Raw genomic sequence first — 27,154 nt, 5'->3', positions numbered from 1 at the left:
CTATCAGTTTTAAAATGATTTTACATTATAAAGTTTAATGTAAGAGTAACATTAAACTTTAAGATTCTTGTTAAAAGTTTGGTTCCTTTACTTTGAATTTATTAAAATCTTTGAGTACAATGAATGATAGTTTCGAGTTCGAATTCATATTACGAGTGGTTGCCGTCATTTCGGTAGTTTATTAACTGTATTTACTCTTAAGAATTAATTAATGTTAGTGACTTATGGAAGACTCTATTTCATATTTAAACCTTCCGTACAGTTCGGCCGATTTTCAGTTAAGAATCGAGGGTAAGTCAACTGTTTTTCATTTTAAAGTAAATCTATTTACATTACGTATAGACATAGCTACATATGAATGAATGAATGAAGATTCTTTATTGTTCCTCTCACAGAAAAAAACATAAACTAATATGAATACAAATATAAAAACATAATTATAATAAGACTAACATGAAGATCTAACATCAGTCTGTAATTACAGTTTAAGAGGAATGAAATCTTAGTAGTTTGGTATCACTCTACCTATCGCTATCTGTTTAAATAAGTAATATGCAAAGTAGTTTTTAAATGAGATTCCAACTTTGGAATCTAAGTCGGAATAGTGAATTACTATTAATAAAAAAAAACAACAAAGATTGAATTTATTAATGTGATTTTATTAAAAAAATATAAAAATCTATTTATTCATAAATTGCATACGGTAAGCCTCATAGTATGTTTTTTATTCTCAAATTCGTGATCTCTTCGTCCAACCACCCTCGGAATGCTGATACTTTCGCGTAAACACCAGGATAGTCGGGTCTGGCACATCCGATACTCCAAGATACAACAGCGGCCAATTTGTTATTATACATTAGGGGGCCACCGCTATCACCCTGCAAACATATTTTCCTTGTTATAAAAATCATTATTTTTAATTATTCTATTTGAAATGGTGGGTGTCACTCACCATAAGTTTCAGCCATAAGTCGCCTTATTGTATTTACACATATATGTTTAGTTAATACTACTACTAATTAATTGTATCTTCCATCATTGTACAATGCACATAAAACATATTTTATCTGTCTATATATTAACGTCTAAATACATCAAGAATTTTTATTTAAAAAAAAATTGGGTCCATTTTTTGCGGGTAAAGAATTGTACATGAAGTTATACAATGGTAGAAAATTGTAAAATTATGTTATGGCCTTACTTCCGTTGGTCGCGAGTTCGAGTCCTCTCAGAATATAAACATTTGTATTCATAAGATTGGGTGTATCGTTCTGGGCATTGTCTATGTATATTATGTTTTTATATTAGTCGTCTGGTACCCATAACTCAACTATTGCTTAGCTTCAGATCAGATGGCTCTGTGTGAATTATCTTGAGATATTATTATTCATATTTATTTGTTTTATTAACATACCTGACAAGCATCTTTGCCGCCCTCGGGATATCCAGCGCAGAGCATATTGGATGTGACGGTGTCTTCAGGGGCGTATGCCAGATAGCATTTTTCGTGATTCACCTTCGGGACCAGTGCTCTTTGTAAAATATCTGGGTGACCACCCTCTTCCTGGAACAAACATCACAACAAACAACTGTACAATGGCCGTCCGATACAACATAAATACATTACTTTCAAGGAAGAAAAAAATTACCGCAGTATATCCCCATCCAGTTACCGTAGCCAGTTCTCCGTCTTCCAACTCCTCATCATGTTCAAACAAATCAATTGAGGATACGTTTTCGTTAAAATTTATAGGTGTTGATAACCAAATGACTGCTATATCATTATCCATTTCGTTGAAACTGTAACCTGGGTGACGGGCCACATCCCCGACTTGATATATATCCCCTCTATGCGTGCTATACGATGACCCGACGCGAACTGTATATTCTTCGATGTCTGGACTGAAGAATAAGATAAAATAAAGCTTTCCACTACATGAATATAAAGCGTATACGGTACATATATAAAAAAAATAACTTATAATTTTTTGTCTGTCTGTCTGTTTGTTCTTGCTAATCTTTAATATGGGACCTGTTGTGATCGGATTATCACTCACAGATCCCATCCTAATCAGGCTTATACTGATACTATTTTTTTTTAGTCACAAATGAAGAAAAAATATACTAAAGGCCGACTTGAACTTCTTTTTTCGGACTGAGTAGTTTGAAAAAAATACTGTTTACTATTTTGTTTCAGCTCAACCGGATGATATGAGCTATTCCTGATGGCACTCCAAACCCGAGAAAGGGGTTATGGAGCAGCTAAAGGTCAATTTCCGCATAACGGATACGACTTTAGTCTGGGGACACAGCAAGAGGTTCGATCCTCGGCTCAGGCTATCGTAATTTTGATCCCCGTTTGAATTGATTATGAGACCGATCAGAGGCGAGGCTCGAACCTGCCACGTTAAATTCATATATACTGAATTTGCACATTTCAAGCCTTGTGTTCACCACAACATCAGTTGCCAATGTTTCTGTCTTTTTAATCGTAATTTATATCAATTTTCTGTCACAGTCTAGACCTATCAAATGAATTCTTTGTTATTTAAATGAATTTGAAATAATATTAATTCAATTTAGTTGCTCAATGCCATATAAATCAACGAAAAGACAATAGTATTTGAAATATGAATAATAATGTTAGAAATTATTGTTAGGTATTTTTTATTTTATATATGTTTAGACAAGAGAATTTTTCTTTTATAACTGTTAGACATATACACAACTTTAATGCTACGAGTATGTAATATTTAAAAATTGAAACTGCCTAAAAATAATACTAACATAAAAAGTGTACTAGTTGAGTTTATAGCCAGTTCTTTTTAACAAAAGGAGATAGCCAAACTGTACGGTAAGGATATTGATATTATATATGACTTGCATAAAGACCAAAAGGTCCTAAATGACGACATAATTTTGAGTGAGATTTTTAATTAAATACTTCATACAATCAGCCTTAAAGTCTCCGAAAAATAGACAAAAAAAAATGAAATAACACTTAAAATTTATTCTTTTCTATTATTCATAACAAAATACTTTATAAATAGAATAAATAAAAACGCGAGAAAACTTTCCGTTGAATAAGAAATGAAAGAGCGAATAATTATGTTTTTAAAATGTCATTTTAATAAATAAATAAAGCAGAAACCTTTGAAACAGTCCAAACTGAGAAATTTCTTAATTGACTACGTACTAAAAAATACTCAATCTAACACTTTTAATGAAACAACAAACTATGTTTATTCAGACTTTATAATATATAATGTATTTTTTTCTAGAACCTAAATAATCTTCTATAGGTGAATATAATTGAATAGAGTTATTTATAGCAGAGGCAAATTCAGTTAAATCTTCTATATCTATTCTAATATTATCTACCCTCTTATGATTATACGCACATGTGTGTTCTAGCAAATAATAAAATGTAATAAGAAGATTCTTATTACATTTTTTTAGTGCAACAATTACACGTTGTTGTTGAACACAAATGAAACATTATATTAGACGTTTCGCAAATAAAAAAAAGAAATAAAATAACGTTATTACAAATTATATAACCGAGAAGATGGCCTAGAAATGCAGAGCAATAGGTTGGGTCTGATTGATCTAAATAATTTAGAAGAAAATGTGCACATGTCATATAGGCAAATTAAATAATATTCCGTACACAGTATATGAAATTAAAAAAAAAATGACGTACATAATTTTGGTCTTATATCCTAATCCTTATTTAAAAGAGGAGATGAGATAAATTAATGTTACTGATATTATTCAATTAAAAAACCTACTGATAACACCAAGCATTAAAAATAACGGCTTTTTAAGATTAAGACTCAACTGCCAAGTATTTTGCTTTGGAATATATGTTTCAGTTGCAGCAGGTAACAGTAAAATTACAGAATACAATAGCATGACATGTCATTCAGAATGGTAATCGATGACTGATACGGTATTGCTATATACTAAATATACTAAAAACGAGAATTTGTAAATGATATCTGATAAATTATGAGTCTAGTAAAAATTAAAAAAATACAACTTACACCATCATACAATGGGCTGCAGTTATTATTATATCTCTTGCTATGATGGTTCCTCCGCAGACATGACGGTTATAGTGTATTACCGAGGCTTGGTATGGTGCATCGGAAATTTCTATATCTTCACCACCTACTATTCTCACATTTTCTATGTTTTTGAGTGTTGGTGCTGATGCTGATTGTAAAAAAAAACACTTTGGTTACAATTATAGTAATAATAATAATCTCAGGATAATTCACACAGCGTTATCTAGACTCAAGTTAAGCTAGCTAAAGCTTGTATTATGGTTACTAGATAACTGATACAAATACATTTTTTTTTCGTAAATACATACACATTATACGTAGAAAATACTCAGATCGATACAAACTATCACACTCATAAATACAAATGTTTGTGCCGTGCAAGGAATCGAACCCGTGTACATTGAAAGTAAGGCGGTGCGCTAAACCGCTAGACTACCGAGACCATCATTATTATGGTCAACATATATTTGTTTATTAAACTAGGTCTACTCTGGAAGACATTTGAAAAATATCTATTACCAAACATATAGTTTATTCTCTTACTTGTCATAGAGATTTAATACGAAAACGATGAAACGTGGGTTCAATTATACAGAAGTAGTACTTATGGTATTTCCGAACCGATACGATATTGAAACCTTCAAGAAAAGAGCTTATTCCTTTTTAAAAGGCCGACAACGTACTTGCAATTCGTGTTGCGGGTGCTCAAGGGCGGTAATCACTTACCATCAGGTGAGTCGCATGCTCGTTTGTCCCCAGTGTTATAAAAAAAAAAAATTCAACCCACCAATGTTACAAAAGTATAGTACACCTACCCTAATAGTACTAATAATAATAATTCGTTCTCTAATAAATAAACAAGGGTACCTCCTTTGAGGGTACCTCCTTTGGTGGCGATCTCTGCCACACGGATCGTTTTGTCGGGACCGAGGAATGTTTTTAAGATACGGCCCCGTGGCCATGAACCGCGCGGGAGGTTGCCGTCGGCAATAAGAACCGGGTCTCCGACTTTAAGAACTGGCTTTTCTCCTGGTCGTCTCGGAATCAGTGTGGGGAGGTATTCCGTCAACCATCTAGCCCAAAAGTGATCAGCAAGACGAAGGCCTCTTTTCCAGCTTACTCGACGGATAAGGTCGCGTTCATCCATCTCTCCGTATGATTGGTAAGGAGAGGAGCAATCAATTAAAAAGTGAAATGGCGTTATACTTTCTTGGTCTTTAGGGTCTACAGAGACGTGGGTGAGAGGCCTTAAGTTTATTAAGGCTTCGGCTTCCAAGAGGAGTGTGTGTAGTACCTCTTCTCGTGGGGATTTTTCTTTTAATGTTGCGGAGAGAGCTGTCTTTACGCTTCGGAAGGTGGAATGCTGCCACTGGATCCTTTTATTGGCAGCATCATTGACTACGTCGTCATGGTAGAGTTGTCTCAGTATATTGTTTGCTCCGACGAAGGCTGTCCCGTTGTCTGAGTAAATTTTAATTGGGCATCCACGTCTTGATATAAAGAGACGTAGAGCCATGATTGCCGCATCCGAGGATAAGCTGCCAACAATTTCTAGGTAGATGGCTCGTACTGTCAGGCAAGTGAAGAGTGCCACATAGAGTTTTTCGGTTCGTCGGCCAATACAGTAACTGGCCCGAACTAGCGACTTTCTTTACGGCTGGACATATACCCAAGATGAAATAGTTCTGCCGTAATTCGTTGAAAATTAATTCTGTGTTCGCATGTGCAGTTGTGATGGATTGCATCATCATGCATTACTCGATTATACTAACAATAACCACCACTCAACCTCTACATAAGAAGCAAATAATTCAAAAATATATTAATTATGATGTCATCAAATTGGATGTGGAGAATACAGACTTCTCTGATGTACTACAATGCGCTGACGCAGATGAAGCAGCAACGCTATTAACACAAAAATTAACTTCTATAATCACTCGAAACACAACAGTTAAAAAAATTCCAAACCGTAAACGAATAATTCGTCCTTGGATCACACCAGGATTACTAAAATGTATAAGAAATCGGGACAAACTACATGCCGACTTAAAAAAACACCCAGAAAATACAATTTTACAAACTACATATAAACGGTACAGAAACTACTGCAACGACTTACTAAAGAAAATAGAAATTCAATACAATAAAGATAAGATTAATGAAGCGGCACAAAACACTAAAAAAGTTTGGAGTACTATAAAAGACGTTGGAAGAATGGAAATTAAAAAACCAATTGACGGATCAGCTCTTTTGAATATCACAAATAATCAAAATAATGCTATTGATATGGTAAATAAACATTTCGCAGAATTAGGTAAATCACTGGCAGAACAAATAAACATAAACATAAATACCACCAATTATAATGTTTCACAGCAAAGATTAGTAGACAAAGGAAATTCACTAGTACTATTAGACACTGACGATCAAGAAATATATACAACATTAATGAACTTGAAGAATAATACAGCTCAAGGTATAGATTATATCCCAACAAAGGTTCTAAAAATGTCAAATCATATATTAGTACCAATAATAACCCATATAGCAAACTTAAGTTTTCATAGTGGTATATTTCCTACTTGCTTCAAAAAGTCTGTAATAATTCCTATATTCAAGAATGGAGATGAAAAGTGCATTAGTAACTACAGACCTATATCAATTTTGCCCAGTTTATCTAAGATCCTCGAAAGACTTTTAAACAAAAGATTGAATTCGTACTTGTCAAAATATAAAATAATTTCTAATAATCAATATGGATTTTTAGCTGGAAAATCAACTGAAATGGCAGTTAAAGACTTAACATATGATATCGCTAATCACTTGGAAAATAAACAAAAATGTATAGCAGTATTTTTGGACTTAGCCAAGGCTTTCGATACTGTATCCATCCCATCACTTCTCAACAAACTTGAAAAGATCGGAATTCGTGGTACAGCCTTGGCTATATTTAAAAGCTATCTCACTAACCGTACACAGGTAACAAAAATAAAAGACTATATTAGCACGGAAAAAGAAGTAACATACGGTATTCCTCAAGGTAGTATCCTGGGACCTAGCTTATTCATTATCTATATTAATGACCTTTGTAACCTACATGACGATAAAGGAACCGTTTACACGTTTGCAGATGATACAGCACTGGTTTTCCATGGACAGACTTGGTCCGATGTAATTAACAAAAGTGAAAAAGGTTTAACTGAAGTTATCCATTGGCTACATAAAAACCTATTAACAATTAACTTTGAAAAAACTAAATTCATAGCTTTTAGTAAACAGCGTACTGATCAACCCAACATAAATAAAATTAAAGGACATTACTGTACTAATAATGCAAATTGTAACTGCCCCACCATCGATAAAGTAGATTTTATAAAATACCTTGGTGTCTATATTGACTTTCTGCTGACATGGAAAAAGCACATACAAATACTGACGGGTCGAGTTAGAAAATTAATAGTAGTATTTAAACGTCTAAGAGCAGTTCTTGACCTAAAACTATTAAAAACAACATATACTGCATTATGTCAATCTATAATTAATTACTGCATCCTGTCCTGGGGAGGTACATTTAAAAATAACATACTACATATAGAAAGAGCACAACGAGCAATATTAAAAATTATACTTCAAAAACCTATCCGGTACCCTACGACGCAATTGTATAAAGAATTTAATGTATTAACAGTTAGACAATTATATATATTAAAGATAATACTATACCAACATGTATCTGCTCAACAATACATACAGCACATAGTTACTAAACGTAGACAAGATAAAATATTTACTACAATAAAATGCAAATCTTCTTTTGGGCAACGTCAATTAAAATTTCTCGGACCTCACTTATATAATAAAATCAGTAGTCAGATAAAAATTTACCCTCTTACTACACATAATTGTAAAATTAACGTTACTAATTACCTAACTACATTAACCTATATTGAAACAGAAAAAATTGTAAATGTCTAGTCTCATATAATTAAAATTACTTAAATTAAAAATAAAAATACATAGATGTATTTATAATATCAATTATACATCACACACACACACACACACACACCCACACACGCGCGCGCGCACACACACAACTATATAACTATAAACAAATTCATCAGATGTCATATAAGATAAGTAAAAATTAAGGTACGTCAAAGCTACGTAAAAATTGTTAAATTGAACCAACCATTGTGGAAGGAAATAACATCTGTAACACAGGGACTCCCTAGCACAGATGTTACGGCCTATAAATTAGTGACATTCATTAGTGACATTCTTGTATGTGTGTCCCCAACAAAGGTAAGAATGATGGTGTTTTATTAAAAGTTTCACGATGGGATGTTTGCCGTCGAGCACAATGGGGTTGCTTGTGGTGATTGAGCCCGCACAGGCTCTTGTCCTCCCTGCTAATTTTAATATTTGGAAATCGTCTAAGGTGACAGCTAGCCGTTTCAAACGACTTCTAGAAGGAAAGGGCTTTCCGGCTTTAATAAGGCGACGTTCTTCTCCAAAAGAGTCTAGTTGGGAACGCAAGAGTAAACGGAGTTCTGATGCGACTAGATTTGAGGCTTGTAGCCGTCGAGAAGGGGCTTCGTCAATCCTATTCTCTATCTTACGAAACAATAAATGTATATAAAACTTAGCAGCGAGAACGACAGTAGCTGTAGCGCGAACTAGACGAATCCAATTACTGAAACAACAGTGATTAGCTACTACTGGCGATAGTTCCGGAGAACTATCTGTTGTTAGTGCAACTAGCTCTCGATCACATTTCATTTCTTCGGGGTCTAGTTGCACATTTGTAGAAGGTTCCTCAGGCCATTCATTTTGACCGAGTAATAGAAAGGGAGGCCCGGAGAATCAACGTGAAATTTCGAATTTTGATTGTGGCTTCGTAGCGTCGTCAGCAACATTCAGATGAGTTGGAACATATTTCCAGCAAGAAATGTCTGTGAGTTCTAAAATTTCCCCAACCCGATGTGAAACGAATACTTTAAAATTGCGAGCATCGCTACGAAGCCATTTGAGAACTGTTAAAGAATCTGACCAAAGGAAAATTTTGACAGGCTTATGTTTATGAAATTATTATGCCTCTATTAAATATTTACAAAAACGAGCAGCGATCAGAGCTGACTGGAGCTCTAATCTAGGGATAGAAGTCGGCTTTAGTGGAGCTAGCCTTGCTTTTCCACCAAAGAGGGTTAATTTACAGTTGTAGTGTGTTAGGAAACGCCAATACGCTACACAGGAGTATGCGTATTCGCTAGCATCAGCAAAGACATGGAGTTATTTTTCTGTCCACTCACAGTTTTGTAGTTGTGTAGCAGCGTAGAATAGAAGTTTGGCGGAGATTTGATAAGTGCTCAAACCAATGTTTCCATTTTAATAGAATTTCGGATGGCAAGTGATCGTCCCAGTTGATACCGAGTCTCCAGGTTTGTTGAAAAAGAATTCGACCTCTTATGACAATAGGAGCCAACAAGCCTAGAGGGTCATATACTTGCATTAGTAATGATAGGACATGGCGCTTAGTCCACTTAGAAGACTCATGGATAGGGGGTTAACTTCACAAAAGCCCTAGAGAGTCATCAACGATGTTCCCAGATACTCCAAGAATTTTATGGTTTGGGGCATTGTTCACGAGATTTACCTCTAAGACGTTTGCGGCACATAGATCTCGAGAAATCAAGGTAAGAGCTTCTTTAGAATTAGAAACCCAATTTATCATCTCGAAGCCTGCGCTAGAGTGGATTTCTACAATATCAGCTACGAGATGAGCGGCTTTATCTGCAGAGTCGATGCTACCCAGGTAATCGTCCATGTAGTGGTTGTTAACTACAGCATCTACGACCATCGGAAATTCTTTTTTATGATCTAATACGTTTTTATTATTCAGGTAGAGAGCTGTGCACGGACTGGAGACCGCACCGAAAATCTTCGACGACATCCTGTATTCCAAAATCGGTTGGGATGCTTCATTACGCCACAGGAAACGTTGAGCGTTTCTGTCCTCATTCCGGATTTTAATTTGGAGAAATATTTCCCGAATATCGCCGTTGAGAGCGATACGGCCTTCACGATCAGCATTGCTAACAGAGGTTGCAGTAAATCGGGACCTGCTAAAAGCATAGAATTGAGTCTAACATCTTCAAAAGTAGCTGCTGTATCGTGTACAACCCTAATTTTCTTTTTTGTGGGTGTACGACGCCAAAATGTGGCAGGTACCAAGTTATTTTGGAGGGGTCTGCAGGTTCTGTGCATATTTCTGTATAACCTTTGACAATGTTCGCATTTATCTGTTGCCTATATGATTCTGCAAGCGACTTATCACCTATGAGTTTTCGTTCTAGACTTCTAAAGCGGGACAAGGCAAGTTTATAATTATTGGTTTATATTATTACATCTTTTAAGTTGTCTCGCCATAGGAGACCTGTTTCAAATCGCCCTTAAGGAAAACGCGTAGTGGTGGACTCGAGCAAATCTAACCCAAAGAACGTTAGATTTGCTAGAGTCAGGCTCAGTAATCGATACGTACAATAATCTTTAGCTACAATGCCTACATATAGAATCAAGTTTGTAATGTTCTTTTATGAGGTTTTCTAACGATTCATAGCTGTTTGACGGATTTACAGTTGTGGAAATGGTATGGTTTACGAAATCGATTGGTTTGGTTTTACTCGAGGTAAAACCGAGGAGGAACCAAGAGGAGTGAGACCGGCTACAGGCTGAGACTTAGAGCTCTGGCGGATCTCTGTGGGCAGAGTGAGGTTCCAGTTGTCGATACCAATTAAAAGCAACGGTTGGTTGATTTCATATGTTACGAACATGCTTTAGCATGTTCGTAACTAATAAATATGATAAATAATGTAAACCTTTAACAAACTCGCATTCTATATGTTATGGACCTATTAGAAATAGAACGAACATTTTCTAATGCCACTCCGTACTATAACGTCCCTTGATTGTAATATCGACTAGGGATATATCGGATTCAGTTGACCTACCTCCTATACCATCGCTTAGATGGCTTCTTCGTCCCTTTGCACCTATGGCGGACGCTACTGACGCGTCTAATAGGGTGGCTGTAGAGCCATCATCTAGCAAGGCAAAAGTATCGAGAGTACCTTTAGGGCCGGCTACTGTGACGGAAACTACCTTCAGTAGTGGACGCTAGGACGCAGAGAGCGATCGACTGTGGGTGACGGTTACCGACGAATTCGGCGCTGTATCATTACACGATGGACTTGTGTCGTTCTAAGTTTTTATAAGGGTGGTGGCTCTGTGGAGTAGGGAGTTATGGCTTAATCTACTCTTACACCCTTTCACCTGACAATGCTTAAGAGTACAGCGGTGAAAGAAATGGAGATTGCTTTGGAGACATTTGTAACAGACTTTGTTAGCAATGACCCACTTCCATCGATCTTCTACTATGACTAAACTAAATTCTTTGCACGTTTCAATGTTATGAGACTATGAGCAATAAGGACAAGTAGCAACTTTGTCTTTGGTACTATGACATGACGTCAGCGGGTGACACTGACGTTTGGGCGGCTCGGCCTTTACTTGAACAGAATAGGTTCCATATCGAACACATAATTTGGCCTCGAGCATAAGAAATTCGGACAGTAGTTCGAGCCGAAACTTGCCCAGAGTCTCTTTGCTTGCTGCATAGTCTGCCCAATGGATCCTGAGTAATGGCGTAAATTTTATTAAGATCTCGTTGGCCAAATCGGGTGACGCCAAATACTCTGGTCGGTTGAGCAGTCGCAAGAGTTCCGTGCATCTGCGTACTTTGTAAGCAAAAAGATTGAGTTCCTTCATACTCTCATTATTACTTATTTTTGGGAGGGCTTGCATTGCCGAGATCTCTGAGAGTATTATGAATTCGGGTCTAGCAAAGAATACCTCAAGAGCATGAATGACCTCACGAGGGTCGCGCGTGGCCTCTAGCAGTATAGCTACGTGATCGCGCGTGGCCCCACGGAGACTAGTACTGAGCCTCACTAGGTTCTCTTGGATGATTGGGCCGCTTTTATAGCGACGTCAGCGACTGCCCGAGCAAGGTGTAGAGTGTGGTGGAAGATATTGCAACAAACTGCGCGCCGGAGACTTGGAACCCATCCAGTCCACCTGCCACTCCTGCTGCATGCGATGCAGTACCTGCAGGGACTGCAGTGCCGATGCCCATATAGGGTCTTCACGTCGCTGCCTTCAAGGCCGTGCCACAGGAGCAGGCGGCCCATAGTGGGCACTTCTCGGCGCACCCAATCGTAACGGACCCGTACGTACCACAAAACAACACCATAGGCACACGTACGCATAATTGTATCACAAATAAAAGCATAGAAAACCACCACACTCTACACCTTGCTCGAATAAAATCAACTGTTTTTCATTTTAAAGTAAATCTATTTACATTATGTATAGACATAGCTACACATGAATGAATGAATGATGATTTTTTATTGATCCTCTCACAGAAAAAACAAACTAATATGAATACAAATATAAAAACATAATTATAATAAGACTAACAAGAAGATCTAACATCAGTCTGTAATTACAGGATAAGAGGAATGAAATCTTAGTTCTTTGGTATCACTCTACTCATCAGTTTAATCGAGTAATAGGCATAGTAAGAGTTTTATTACATGGGATTCCAACTTTGGGATCTAAGTCAGAATAGTGAATTACTATTAATAAACAAAACAATATAGATTCAAGTTATAACGCGATTTTATTAAAAAAATATAAAAATGTCTATTTATTCATAAATTGCATACGGTAAGCCTCGTAGTACGTTTTTTATTCTCAAATACGTGATCTTTTCGTCCAACCACCCTCGGAATGCTGATACTTTCGCGTAAACACCAGGATAGTCGGGTCTGGCACATCCGATACCCCAAGATACAACAGCGGCCAATTTGTTATTATACATTAGGGGACCACCGCTATCACCCTGCAAACATATTTTCCTTGATATAAAAATCATTATTTTTAATTTTTCTATTTGAAATGGTGGGTGTCACTCACGATAAGTTTCAGCCATAAGTCGCCTTATTGTATTTACACATATACATATGTTTAGTTAATACTACTACTAATTAATTGTATCATCTATCATTGTACAATGCACATAAAACATATTTTATCTGTCTATATATTAACGTCTAAATACATCAAGAATATTTATTAAAAAAAAATCGGGTCCATTTTTTGCGGGTAAAGAATTGTACATGAAGTTATACAATGGTAAAAAGTTGTAAAATGATGTTATTGCCTTACTTCCGTTGGTCGCGAGTTCGAGTCCTCTCAGAATACAAACATTTGTATTCATAAGATTGGGTGTATCGTTCTGGGCATTGTCTATGTATATTATATTTTTATATTAGTCGTCTGGTACCCATAACTCAACTATTGCTTAGCTTCAGACCAGATGGCTCTGTGTGAATTATCTTGAGATATTATTATTCATATTTATTTGCTTTATTAGCATACCTGACAAGCATCTTTGCCGCCCTCGGGATATCCAGCGCAGAGCATATTGGATGTGATGGTGTATTCAGGGGCGTAGGCCAGGTGGCATTTTTCGTTATTCACCTTCGGGACCAGTGCTCTTTGTAAAATATCTGGGTGACCACCCCCTTCCTGGAACAAACATCAATACGACTTATATTATAAATGTAAAGCCAGCAAATTTTTGGATTACTTCAGTACTCTATGTTTAAGTTATTGAAATGTAATAATAAGAATTTATGATATAATCGTCTGTTGTAAATTGTTACTCGATAAGGTTAGGTTAGGTGAAATTCTCGTGTCACAGGTTCCTGTTTATAGTCCTCCGAAACGGTTTGACCGATTTAGATGAAATTTTATTTGTATATTCAGTAGGTCTGAGAATAGGTTTATAACTTATTTTTATACCTCTAAGTGTTAAGGATGGATCCCAAAAAAATTTTTTTTTTTCGACAACATTTTTTATTTTTATATTTTGTTATATGTATATAAATTGCTATACCATCAACAAATTTATGTACATCCGTTTTTTCTCTGTTCTAATAATATTATTTATATATGTCGCAACTTCCTGTTACAACAACGCTCTCTATAATACAACAACTATAGAACGAAGAACGCTAGATGGCGCTGTACAATAAATACATTACTTTCAAGGAAGAAAAAAAATTACCGCAGTATCTCCCCATCCAGTTATCGTAGCCAGTTCTCCATCTTCCAACTCCTCATCATGTTCAAACAAATCAATTGAGGATACGTTTTCGTTAAAAATTATAGGTGTCGATAACCAAATGACTGCTATATCATTATCCATTTTGTTGAAACTGAAACCTGGGTGACGGGCCACATCCCCGACTTGATATATATCCCCTCCATGCGTGCTATACGATGACCCGACGCGAACTGTATATTGTTCGATGTCTGGACTGAAAAATAAGATAAAATTAAGCTTTCCACTACATGAATATAAAGTGTATACGGTACTTACTTAAAAAAAATAACTTATAATTTTTTGTCTGTCTGTGTGTTTGTTCTTGGTAATCTTTAATATGGGACCTGTTTTGATGGGACTATCACTCACAGATAGCTAATCAAGCTTATACTGATACTATTTTTTTTTATTTATATCCAAATGGACACAATCGCTAGCGAGCGAAAAATATACTGAGGGCCGACTTGAACTTTTTTTTCAGACTGAGTAGTCCGAAAAAAATACTGTTTACTGATTTGTTACAGCTCAACCGGACGATAGGGGGTTTTTTGCAGACGGCATAAGGCAGGAGAAGCAAGAAGAAGGCACTCGAAACACCCGAAAGGACTTATGGAGCATTTAAAGTCCAATTCTCGCATGACGGATACGACTTTAGTCTAGGGGCACCGCAAGGGGTTCAGACCTCGGCTTAGGCCGTCGTAATGTCGATCCCCGTTTGAATTGGACGTGGGACCGATCAGAGGCGAGGCTCGAACCTACCACGTTGAATTCACGTATACTGAGCAGAATTTACGCATTCAAGCATTGTATTCACCACAACATCATTTGCCAATGTTTCTTTTTTTTAATCGTCATTTATATCAATTTTCTGTCACAGTCTAGACCTATCAAATGAATTCTTTGTTATTTAAATGAATTTGAAATAATATTAATTCAATTTAGTTGCTCAATGCCATATAAATCAATGTAAAGACAATAGTATTTCAAATATGAATATAATTTTAGAGATAAATAATGATTTGAAGATTCATAAAATGATGTTAGAAATTATCGTTAGGTACTTTTCATTTTATGTATGTTTAGACAATAGAATTTTTCTTTTATAACTGTTAGACATATACACAACTTTAATGTTATGTAATATTTAAAGATTGAAACTGCCTAAAAATAATACTAACATAAAAAGTGTACTAGTTGAGTTTATAGCCAATTCTTTTTAACAAAAGGAGATAGCCAAACTGTACGGTAAGGATATTGATATTATATATGACTTGCATAAAGACCAAAAGGTCCTAAATGACGACATGATTTTGAGTGGGATTTTTAATTAAATACTTCATACAATCAGCCTTAAAGTCTCCGAAAAATAGACAAAAAAATGAAATAACACTTAAAATTTATTCTCCTCTATTATTCATAACGAAATACTTTATAAATAGGATAAATAAAAACGCGAGAAAACTTTCCGTTGAATAAGAAATGAAAGAGCGAATAATTATGTTTTTATAATGTCATTTTAATAAATAAATAAAGCAGAAACCTTTGAAACAGTCCAAACTGAGAAATTTCTTAATTGACTACGTACTAAAAAAATACTCAATCTAACACTTTTAATGAAACAACAAACTATGTTTATTCAGACTTTATAATATATAATGTATTTTTTTCTAGAACCTAAATAATCTGCTATAGGTGAATATAATTGAATAGAGTTATTTATAGCAGAGGCAAATTCAGTTAAATCTTCTATATCTATTCTAATATTATCTACCCTCTTATGATTATACGCACATGTGTGTTCTAGCAAATAATAAAATGTAATAAGAAGATTCTTATTACATTCTTTTAGTGCAACAATTACACGTTGTTGTTGAACACAAATGAAACATTATATTAGACGTTTCGCAAATAAAAAAAAGAAATAAAATAACGTTATTACAAATTATATAACCGAGAAGATGGCCTAGAAATGCAGAGCAATAGGTTGGGTCTGATTGATCTAAATAATTTAGAAGAAAATGTGCACATGTCATATAGGCAAATTAAATAATATTCCGTACACAGTATATGATTTTTAAAAAAAAAATGACGTACATAATTTTGGTCTTATATCCTAATCCTTATTTAAAAGAGGAGATGAGATAAATTAATGTTACTGATATTATTCAGTTAAAAAACCTACTGATAACACCAAGCATTAAAAATAACGGCTTTTTAAGATTAAGACTCAACTGCCAAGTATTTTGCTTTGGAATATATGTTTCAGTTGCAGCAGGTAACAGTAAAATTACAGAATACAATGGCATGACATGTCATTCAGAATGGTAATCGATGACTGATACGGTATTGCTATATACTAAATATACTAAAAACGAGAATTTGTAAATGATATCTGATAAATTATGAGTCTAGTAAAAATTAAAAAAATACAACTTACACCATCATACAATGGGCTGCAGTTATTATTATATCTCTTGCTATGATGGTTCCTCCGCAGACATGACGGTTATAGTGTATTACCGAGGCTTGGTATGGTGCATCGGATATTTCTATATCTTCACCACCTACTATTCTCACATTTTCTATGTTTTTGAGTGTTGGTGCTGATGCTGATTGTAAAAAAAAACACTTTGGTTACAATTATAGTAATAATAATAATCTCAGAGGATAATTCACACAGCGTTATCTAGACTCAAGTTAAGCTAGCTAAAGCTTGTATTATGGTTACTAGATAACTGATACAAATACATTTTTTTTTCGTAAATACATACACATTATACGTAGAAAATACTCAGATCGATACAAACTATCACACTCATAAATACAAATGTTTGTGCCGTGCAAGGAATCGAACCCGTGTACATTGAAAGTAAGGCGGTGCGCTAAACCGCTGGACTACTGAGACCGTCATTATTATGGTCAACATACATTTGTTTATTAAACTAGGTCTACTCTGGACGACATTTGAAAAATATATATTACATACAGTATATTCTCTTACTTGTCATATATAGAGATTAAATACAAAAATTTGAGCCGCATACGTGACTAAAATTATTTGAATCTGATATGTTATTGTTGTTATTTGATAATGATGACATTTCTATCACACTCCCAGTACAATACCGAATTAACTCAAAAACTACAACTTTTGGATAATCCATTCCAAATCTTTACCTACAAAGACTAATTAAAAAAAAAATTATTCGATCCAGTAGTGTATTAGGTAAGCATATGTAAGATAATATGTACATATAATAATCTCACATTGGTTATATTTAGATAACCATAATAAACTGAACGTAGTAGACAAAAGAAACTAAATTAACAAGCATCTACCTAACCTACCTATCTAAGAAACTTTCACCAATTATATTGGAAAATATTTAAATTGATAATTTACAACTCACCAACGAACCCAAAGACCGCAACTCCTAACATGAACTTGTACATGTTGACTTAATAACTGGCCACCATCTTTAACTATAAGCAAGCATTTATACCTGAAAATTACAAAAGATTATTGGGTCAATACAAATACAATTAACTGATAAAAGTGAAACTTCACACTAATTCTGACTATCTGTCAGAATTAGTCTGAAGGTTCACTGTTATCAGTTAATTGTATTTTGATCAGTCAATTGTTGAAATCACCAAGTGGTTATAGATATACTCAGATATCTTGATAATCTTGCCTTGTTTACAAATTATACCACCCAATTCATGCTTACGTAAAACGTGTGAACGTATATTCAAGAGATAAAGAATTAGGGTAAACACGCTATTCCTTGATAAAAAAATGATATCTCGACAAATAGATGACTCAATTCAAATTGATTGAAATGATTATCGTGAATTTTAGTAATATTTCCTCAAAGGTCTATACTTTACTTTAAACCTATGTAAAAAAAATATTATGTGTAACAATCCTATTATATATTTAACAGTGCATAGATAGATAATATTCTATATCTCACGACGAAATGTGGGTTCAATTATAAAAAAGTAGTACTTATGGTATTTCCGAACCGATACGATATTGAAACCTTCAAGAAAAGAGCTTATTTCTTTTTAAAAGGCCGACAACGTACTTGCAATTCCCCTGGTGTTGCGGGTGCTCATGGGCGGTAATCACTTACCAGCAGGTGAGTCGCATGCTCGTTTGTCTCCTGTGTTATTAAAAAAAAAAAAATTCAACCCACCAATGTTACAAAAGTATAGTACACCTACCCTAATAGTACTAATAATAATAATTCGTTCTCTAATAAATAAACAAGGGTACCTCCTTTGAGGGTACCTCCTTTGGTGGCGATCTCTGCCACACGGATCGTTTTGTCGGGACCGAGGAATGTTTTTAAGATACGGCCCCGTGGCCATGAACCGCGCGGGAGGTTGCCGTCGGCAATAAGAACCGGGTCTCCGACTTTAAGATCTGGTTTTTCTCCTGGTCGTCTCAGAATCAGTGTGGGAAGGTATTCCGGCAACTATCTAGCCCAAAAGTGATCAGCAAGACGAAGGCCTCTTTTCCAACTTACTCGACGGATAAGGTCGCGTTCATCCAGCTCTCCGTATGATTGGTAAGGAGAGGAGCAACCAATTAAAAAGTGAAATGGCGTTATACTTTCTTGGTCTTTAGGGTCTACAGAGACGTGGGTGAGAGGCCTTAAGTTTATTAAGGCTTCGGCTTCCAAGTGGAGTGTGTGTAGTACCTCTTCTCGTGGGGATTTTTCTTTTAGTATTGCGGAGAGAGCTGTCTTTACGCTTCGGAAGGTGGAATGGTGCCACTGGATCCTTTTATTGGCAGCATCATTGACTACGTCGTCATGGTAGAGTTGTCTCAGTATATTATTTGCTCCGACGAAGGCTGTCCCGTTGTCTGAGTAAATTTTAATTGGGCATCCACGTGATATAAAGCGACGTAGAGCCATGATTGCCGCATCCGAGGATAAGCTGCCAACAATTTCTAGGTAGATGGCTCGTACTGTCAGGCAAGTGAAGAGTGCCATATAGCGTTTTTCGGTTCGTCGGCCAATGGATACAGTAACTGGCCAGAACTGGCGACTTTCTATACGGCTGGACGTATACCGAAGATGAAATAGTTCTGCCGTAATTCGTTGACAATTAATACTGTGTTTGCATGTGCTTCTCTGTCTACGACATGTGCATCTACGACCATCGGAAATTCTTTTTTATGGTCTAATGCGTTTTTCTTTTTCAGGTAGAGAGCTGTGCACGGACTGGGGCGAAAACCTTCGACGACATCCTGTATTCCAAAATCGGTTGGGATGGTTCATTACGCCACAGAAAACGTTGAACGTCTCTGTCCTCCTTCCGGATTTTAATTTGGTAAAATATTTCCCGAATATCGCCGTTGAGAGCGATACGGAATTCACGAATGCGCATCAGGATTGCTAACAGAGGTTGCAGTAAATCGGGACCTGCTAAAAGCATAGAATTGAGACTAACACCTTCAAAAGTGGCTTCTGCGTCGTGTACAACCCTAATTTAAGTTATTTTGGAGGGGTCTGCAGGTTCTGTGCATATTTCTGTATAACCCTTGACAATGTTGGCATTTATCTGTTGCCTATATAATTCTGCAAGCGACTTATCGCCTATGAGTTTTCGTTCTAGGCTTTTAAAGCGGAACAAGGTTCAAATCGCCCTGAAGGAAGACGTAGTGGTGGACTTTAGCAAATCTAACGCAAAGAGCGTTAGATTTGCTAGAGTCAGGCTCAGTAGGGATACTATAATCTTTAGCTACAATGCCTATAGAATCTAGTTTGTAATGTTCTTTTTATGAGGTTTTCTAACGATTCATAGCTGTTTGACGGATTTGTAGAAATGGTATGGTTTACGAAAACGATTGGTTTGGTTTTACTCGAGCTGAAACCGAAGAGGACCCAACCAAGAGGAGTGAGACCGGCTACAGGCTGAGACTTAGAGCTCTGGTGGATCTCTGTGGGCAGGGTGAGGTTCCAGTTGTCGATACCAATTAAAAGCAACGGTTTAGCATGTTCGTAACATATGAAATCAACCAAATATGATAAATAATGTAAACCTTTTAATTCAATATGTTATGGACCAAGGTTCAGGTTAGAAATAGAACGAACATTTTTTAAAGAATGCCACTCCATACTATAACGTCCCTTGATAGTGATATCGACTAGGGATATATCGGACTCGGTTGACCTACCTCCTACACCATCAATCTTAATATGGCTTCTTCGTCCCTTTGCACCTATGGCGGACGCTACTGATGAGTCTAATAGGGTGGTTGTAGAGCCATCATCTAGCAAGGCAAAAGTATCGAGGCTACCTTTAGGGCCGGCTACTGTGACGGGAACTACCTTCAGTAGTGGACGCTGGGACGTAGAGAGCGATCGACTGTGGGTGACGGTTGCCGACGAACTCGGCGCTGTATCGTCACACGACGGACTTGTGTCGCTCTCAGTTTTTATCGGGGTGGTGGCTCTGTGGAGTAGGGAGTTAAGGCTTAATCTACTCTTACACCCTTTCACCTGACAATGCTTAAGAGTACAGCGGCGAAAGAAATAGAGATTGCTTTGGAGACATTTGTAACAGACTTTGTTAGCAATGTTAGTTAGCAATAATCCACTTCTATCGAACTTCTACTGTGACTAAACTAAATTCTTTGCACGTTTCAATGTTATGAGACTTTGAGCAATAAGGACAAGTAGGAGTAAGGACAGTAGTTCGAGCCGAAACTTGCCCAGAGTCTTTTTGCTCGCTGCATAGTCTGCCTAATGGATCCTGAGTAATGGCGTAAATTTTATTAAGATCTCGTTGGCCAAGGAAGGAAATCTTAGTTCTTTGGTATCACTCTACTCATCAGTTTAATCGAGTAATAGGCATAGTAAGAGTTTTATTACATGGGATTCCAACTTTGGGATCTAAGTCAGAATAGTGAATTACTATTAATAAAAAAAACAATATAGATTCAAGTTATAACGCGATTTTATTAAAAAAATATAAAAATGTCTATTTATTCATAAATTGCATACGGTAAGCCTCGTAGTACGTTTTTTATTCTCAAATACGTGATCTTTTCGTCCAACCACCCTCGGAATGCTGATACTTTCGCGTAAACACCAGGATAGCCGGGTCTGGCACATCCGATACCCCAAGATACAACAGCGGCCAATTTGTTATTATACATTAGGGGACCACCGCTATCACCCTGCAAACATATTTTCCTTGATATAAAAATCATTATTTTTAATTTTTCTATTTGAAATGGTGGGTGTCACTCACCATAAGTTTCAGCCATAAGTCGCCTTATTGTATTTACACATATACATATGTTTAGTTAATAGTAGTATTAACTAAACATATGTATATGTGTAAATAATTAATAATTAATTAGTAGTAGTACTAATTAATTGTATCATCTATCATTGTACAATGCACATAAAACATATTTTATCTCTCTATATATTAACGTCTAAATACATCAAGAATATTTATTAAAAAAAAATCGGGTCAATTTTTTGCGGGTAAAGAATTGTACATGAAGTTATACAATGGTAAAAAGTTGTAAAATGATGTTATTGCCTTACTTCCGTTGGTCGCGAGTTCGAGTCCTCTCAGAATACAAACATTTGTATTCATAAGATTGGGTGTATCGTTCTGGGCATTGTCTATGTATATTATATTTTTATATTAGTCGTCTGGTACCCATAACTCAACTATTGCTTAGCTTCAGACCAGATGGCTCTGTGTGAATTATCTTGAGATATTATTATTCATATTTATTTGCTTTATTAGCATACCTGACAAGCATCTTTGCCGCCCTCGGGATATCCAGCGCAGAGCATATTGGATGTGATGGTGTATTCAGGGGCGTAGGCCAGGTGGCATTTTTCGTTATTCACCTTCGGGACCAGTGCTCTTTGTAAAATATCTGGGTGACCACCACCTTCCTGGAACAAACATCAATTCGACTTATATTATAAATGTAAAGCCAGCAAATGTTTGGATTACTTCAGTACTCTATGTTTAAGTTATTGAAATGTAATAATAATAATTTATGATATAATCGTCTGTTGTAAATTGTTACTCGATAAGGTTAGGTTAGGTGAAATTCTCGTGTCACAGGTTCCTGTTTATAGTCCTCCGAAACGGTTTGACCGATTTAGATGAAATTTTATTTGTATATTCAGTAGGTCTGAGAATAGGTTTATAACTTATTTTTATACCTCTAAGTGTTAAGGATGGATCCCAAAAAAAATTTTTTTTTTCGACAACATTTTTTATTTTTATATTTTGTTATATGTATATAAATTGCTATACCATCAACAAATTTATGTACATCCGTTTTTTCTCTGTTCTAATAATATTATTTATATATGTCGCAACTTCCTGTTACAACAACGCTCTCTATAATACAACAACTATAGAACGAAGAACGCTAGATGGCGCTGTACAATGACCGTCCGATTCAATATAAATACATTACTTTCAAGGAAGAAAAACAATTACCACAGTATCTCCCCATCCAGTTATCGTAGCCAGTTCTCCATCTTCCAACTCCTCATCATGTTCAAACAAATCAATTGAGGATACGTTTTCGTTAAAAATTATAGGTGTCGATAACCAAATAACTGCTATATCATTATCCATTTTATTGAAACTGAAACCTGGGTGACGGGCCACATCCCCGACTTGATATATATCCCCTCCATGCGTGCTATACGATGACCCGACGCGAACTGTATATCGTTCGATGTCTGGACTGAAAAATAAGATAAAATTAAGCTTTCCACTACATGAATATAAAGTGTATACGGTACTTACTTAAAAAAAATAACTTACAATTTTTTGTCTGTCTGTGTGTTTGTTCTTGGTAATCTTTAATATGGGACCTGTTTTGATGGGACTATCATTCACAGATAGCTAATCAAGCTTATACTGATATACATAGACTGAGTAGTCCGAAAAAAATACTGTTTACTAATTTGTTACAGCTCAACCGGACGATAGGGGGTTTTTTGCAGACGGCATAAGGCAGGAGAAGCAAGAAGAAGGCACTCGAAACACGCGAAAGGACTTATGGAGCATTTAAAGTCCAATTCTCGCATGACGGATACGACTTTAGTCTAGGGGCACCGCAAGGGGTTCAGACCTCGGCTTAGGCCGTCGTAATGTCGATCCCCGTTTGAATTGGACGTGGGACCGATCAAAGGCGAGGCTCGAACCTACCACGTTGAATTCACGTATACTGAGCAGAATTTACGCATTCAAGCATTGTGTTCACCACAACATCATTCGCCAATGTTTCTTTTTTTTTAATCGTCATTTATATCAATTTTCTGTCACAGTCTAGACCTATCAAATGAATTCTTTGTTATTTAAATGAATTTGAAATAATATTAATTCAATTTAGTTGCCCAATGCCATATAAATCAATGAAAAGACAATAGTATTTCAAATATGAATATAATTTTAGAGATAAATAATGATTTGAAGATTCATAAAATAATGTTAGAAATTATCGTCAGGTATTTTTTATTTTATGTTTGTTTAGACAAGAGAATTTTTATTTTATAACTGTTAGACATATACACAACTTTAATGCTATGTAATATTTAAAAATTGAAACTGCCTAAAAATAATACTAACATAAAAAGTGTACTAGTTGAGGTTATAGCCAGTTCTTTTTAACTAAAGGAGATAGCCAAACTGTACGGTAAGGATATTGATATTATATATGACTTGCATAAAGACCAAAAGGTGCTAAATGACGACATGAATTTGAGTGGGATTTTTAATTAAATACTTCATACAATCAGCCTTAAAGTCTCCGAAAAATAGACAAAAAAATGAAATAACACTTAAAATTTATTCTCCTCTATTATTCATAAAGAAATACTTTATAAATAGAATAAATAAAAACGCGAGAAAACTTTCCGTTGAATAAGAAATGAAAGAGCGAATAATTATGTTTTTATAATGTCATTTTAATAAATAAATAAAGCAGAGAGACCTTTGAAACAGTCCAAACTAAGAAATTTCTTAATTGACGACGTACTGAAAAAAATACTCAATCTAACACTTTTAATGTAGCAAAAAACTATGTTTATTCAGACTTCGTAATTAATAATGTATTTTTTTCTACAATCTAAATAATCGCCTATAGTTGAATATAATATCAATAAATAGAGTTATTTATAGCAGATACAAATTAAGTTACATCTATCTTATTTCTATTCTAATATTATCTACCCCCTTATGATTATACACAAGTATCTTTTTATTACATTTTATGGTTTGGCAGAAAGTAGAGCGTGCAATTGTTATTGAACGCAAGTGAAACCTTATATTTGATATGATTTTATTTTTATTTAGTTATTTAACTTTAATACACAAAAACAGTGTACATATGATGGACTTAACACCATGCGGCGTTATCTACCAGTCAACCATGAGTGGTGCAGAGAAAGATTGTTGGCGGTGCACTAATATAAATGAGAAATGTCAATTACTTCAATTAAAAAATAAAATAGAATAACGTTTTGAATTAACGTATATATGTTACATAATACAGACGATGACATAGAAATACAGAGCAATAGGTTGGGTCTGATTGATCTAAATAATTTAGAATAAAATGTGCACATATAGGCAAATTAAATAATATTCCGTACACAGTATATGATTTTTTAAAAAAAATAATGTTGTGCATAATTTTGGTCTCATATCATAATCCTTATTTAAAAGAGGAGATGAGATTAATTTATTATTGATATTATACAGTTAAAAAAACCTACTGATAACACCATGTATTAAAAATAACGGCATTTTAACATTAAGACTCAACTGCCAAGTATTTTGCTTTGAAATATATGTTTCAGTTGCAGCAGGTAACAGTAAAATTACAGAATACAATGGCATGACATGTCATTCAGAATGGTAATCAGGATGATTGATACTGTGTTGCTGTTATATACTAAAAACGAGAATTTGTAAATGATATCTGACAAATTATGAGTCTAGTAAAAATTAAAAAAATACAACTTACATCATCATACAATGGGCTGCAGTTATTATTATATCTCTTGCTATGATGGTTCCTCCGCAGATATGACGGTTATAGTGTATTATCGAGGCTTGGTATGGTGCATCGGATATTTCTATATCTTCACCACCAACTATTCTCACATTTTCTATGCTTTTGAGTGTTGGTGCTGATGCTGATTGTAAAAAAAAAACACTTTGGTTACAATTATAGTAATAATAATAATCTCAGGACAATTCACACAGCGTTATCTAGACTCAAGTTAAGCTAGCTAAAACTTGTATTATGGGTACTAGATAACTGATGCAAATACATTTTTTTTTCGTAAGTATGGTACATACGAATTATACGTAATACCTAAACACCCAGATCAATACAGACAATCATACTCATGATTACAAATATTTGTAACGTGCGAGGAATCGAACTCGCGACCATAGAAAGTAAGGCGGTGCGCTAAACCGCTAGACTACCGAGGCTATAATAAATTGTGTATAACAAATTGTGTGTAACATTTAACATTGAAAACAGAGTAGGTTTATCTTAATATTATGCAAGTCTCCAGTGTAGACCTAGTTGGTCTAGAAAAACAAATAATAAACTGAACTTAGTAGATAAAAAACTAAATTAACAAACATCTACAGCTTACAACTTTCACCAATTATATTGGAAAATATTTAAATTGATAATTTACAACTCACCAACGAACCCAAAGACCGCAACTCCTAACATGAACTTGTACATGTTGACTTAATAACTGGCCACCATCTTTAACTATAAGCAAGCATTTATACCTGAAAATTACAAAAGATTATTGGGTCAATACAAATACAATTAACTGATAAAAGTGAACCTTCACACTAATTCTGACAGATAAGTCAATTGTTGAGATAACCAAGTGGTTATAGATATACACAGAAATCTTGATAATCTTGCTTTGTTTACAAACTACATTTCACCCAATTCATGCTTACGTAAAACGTGTGAACGTATGTTCAAGAGATAAAAAAATAGGTTAAACACGCTATTCCTTGATAAAACAATGATATCTCGTCAAATGAATGGCTCAATTGATTTTTTTTTTATTTTTGTTTTTGACAATTCACACAGCGTCATCTAGACCCAAGTTAAGCTAGCTAAAGCTTGTGTTATGGGTACTAAACAACTGATACTAACACATAGATAATTTTTTTTTCGTAAATACATACATATTATACATATAAAATACCCAGACCGATACAAAGAATCATACTCATTAATACAAATGTTTGTGCCGTGCGAGGAATCGAACCCGCGACCATCGGACGTAAAGTGGTGTGCTAGACCGCTAGACCATCGAGGTCGTCAATTGAAATTGAAAATGATTAAAATAGTTATCCTGAATTTTAGTAATTATTCCTCAAAGGTTTCTACTTTACCAAAAATATACGTAAAAACATATCATGTATAACAATTCTTTAATATATTTAAAAGGGGAAAAGGGGATTGTTAGTAATGTGGAATGATGATCTCATTGCTAGCAATATACCATGTCAGGTTAACCTCCACGCGGTTCCCCCTGGAAACCATCGTGATAAATTCTTCTTGAATTTGTCACGATGGGCTAACTGACCTGACCTCATATTCATCTTATCATCTTCCACTGGCGCCCCGCCAGCGTAAACCGTTAGCGCAGGCGGGTGCAACATTCCATAATCACCCATAAAAAAAAAATTAACAGTGTATGCTATATTCTATATTTAATAGATAAAAGTCTAAATGGCAACACGACGAAACGTGAGTTGGATTATTTAAAATACATAAGTAGTAGAC

At 35.2% G+C, this 27,154-nt stretch overlaps 3 protein-coding genes across 3 annotated transcripts; all 3 read right to left on the bottom strand.

Annotated features, from left to right (window-relative positions):
• Positions 1-710: 710 nt before the first annotated feature.
• Positions 711-5,586, bottom strand: LOC131850121 (vitellin-degrading protease-like). The gene is made up of 5 exons (XM_059200289.1): positions 4,938-5,586; positions 4,047-4,218; positions 1,650-1,902; positions 1,415-1,564; positions 711-878 (listed from the first exon to the last, which is right to left on the bottom strand). Exons 1-5 carry the CDS (start codon positions 5,584-5,586, stop codon positions 711-713), a joined length of 1,392 nt encoding a protein of 463 aa, XP_059056272.1.
• Positions 5,587-12,797: 7,211 nt separating this feature from the next.
• On the bottom strand, positions 12,798-17,791 carry LOC131850175 (vitellin-degrading protease-like). The gene is made up of 5 exons (XM_059200348.1): positions 17,718-17,791; positions 16,745-16,916; positions 14,269-14,521; positions 13,578-13,727; positions 12,798-13,038 (listed from the first exon to the last, which is right to left on the bottom strand). Exons 1-5 carry the CDS (start codon positions 17,758-17,760, stop codon positions 12,844-12,846), a joined length of 813 nt encoding a protein of 270 aa, XP_059056331.1. The 5' UTR covers positions 17,761-17,791; the 3' UTR covers positions 12,798-12,843.
• A 3,473-nt stretch (positions 17,792-21,264) lies between these two features.
• LOC131850174 (vitellin-degrading protease-like) lies at positions 21,265-26,110 on the bottom strand. Its single transcript, XM_059200347.1, is given in 5 exon segments — positions 21,265-21,505; positions 22,098-22,247; positions 22,807-23,059; positions 25,346-25,517; positions 26,044-26,110. Coding segments are annotated over 5 exon segments (837 nt in total). The 3' UTR covers positions 21,265-21,310.
• Between the last annotated feature and the right edge of the window lie 1,044 nt (positions 26,111-27,154).

The sequence above is a fragment of the Achroia grisella genome, unplaced genomic scaffold (assembly GCF_030625045.1).
Source record: "Achroia grisella isolate CSIRO2021 unplaced genomic scaffold, CSIRO_AGI_Agris_v1 utg702, whole genome shotgun sequence".
Taxonomy (NCBI): Eukaryota; Metazoa; Arthropoda; class Insecta; order Lepidoptera; family Pyralidae; genus Achroia; species Achroia grisella.
Note: the sequence above shows the minus strand (reverse complement) of the source record. Positions and strands in the feature narration are given on the sequence as shown.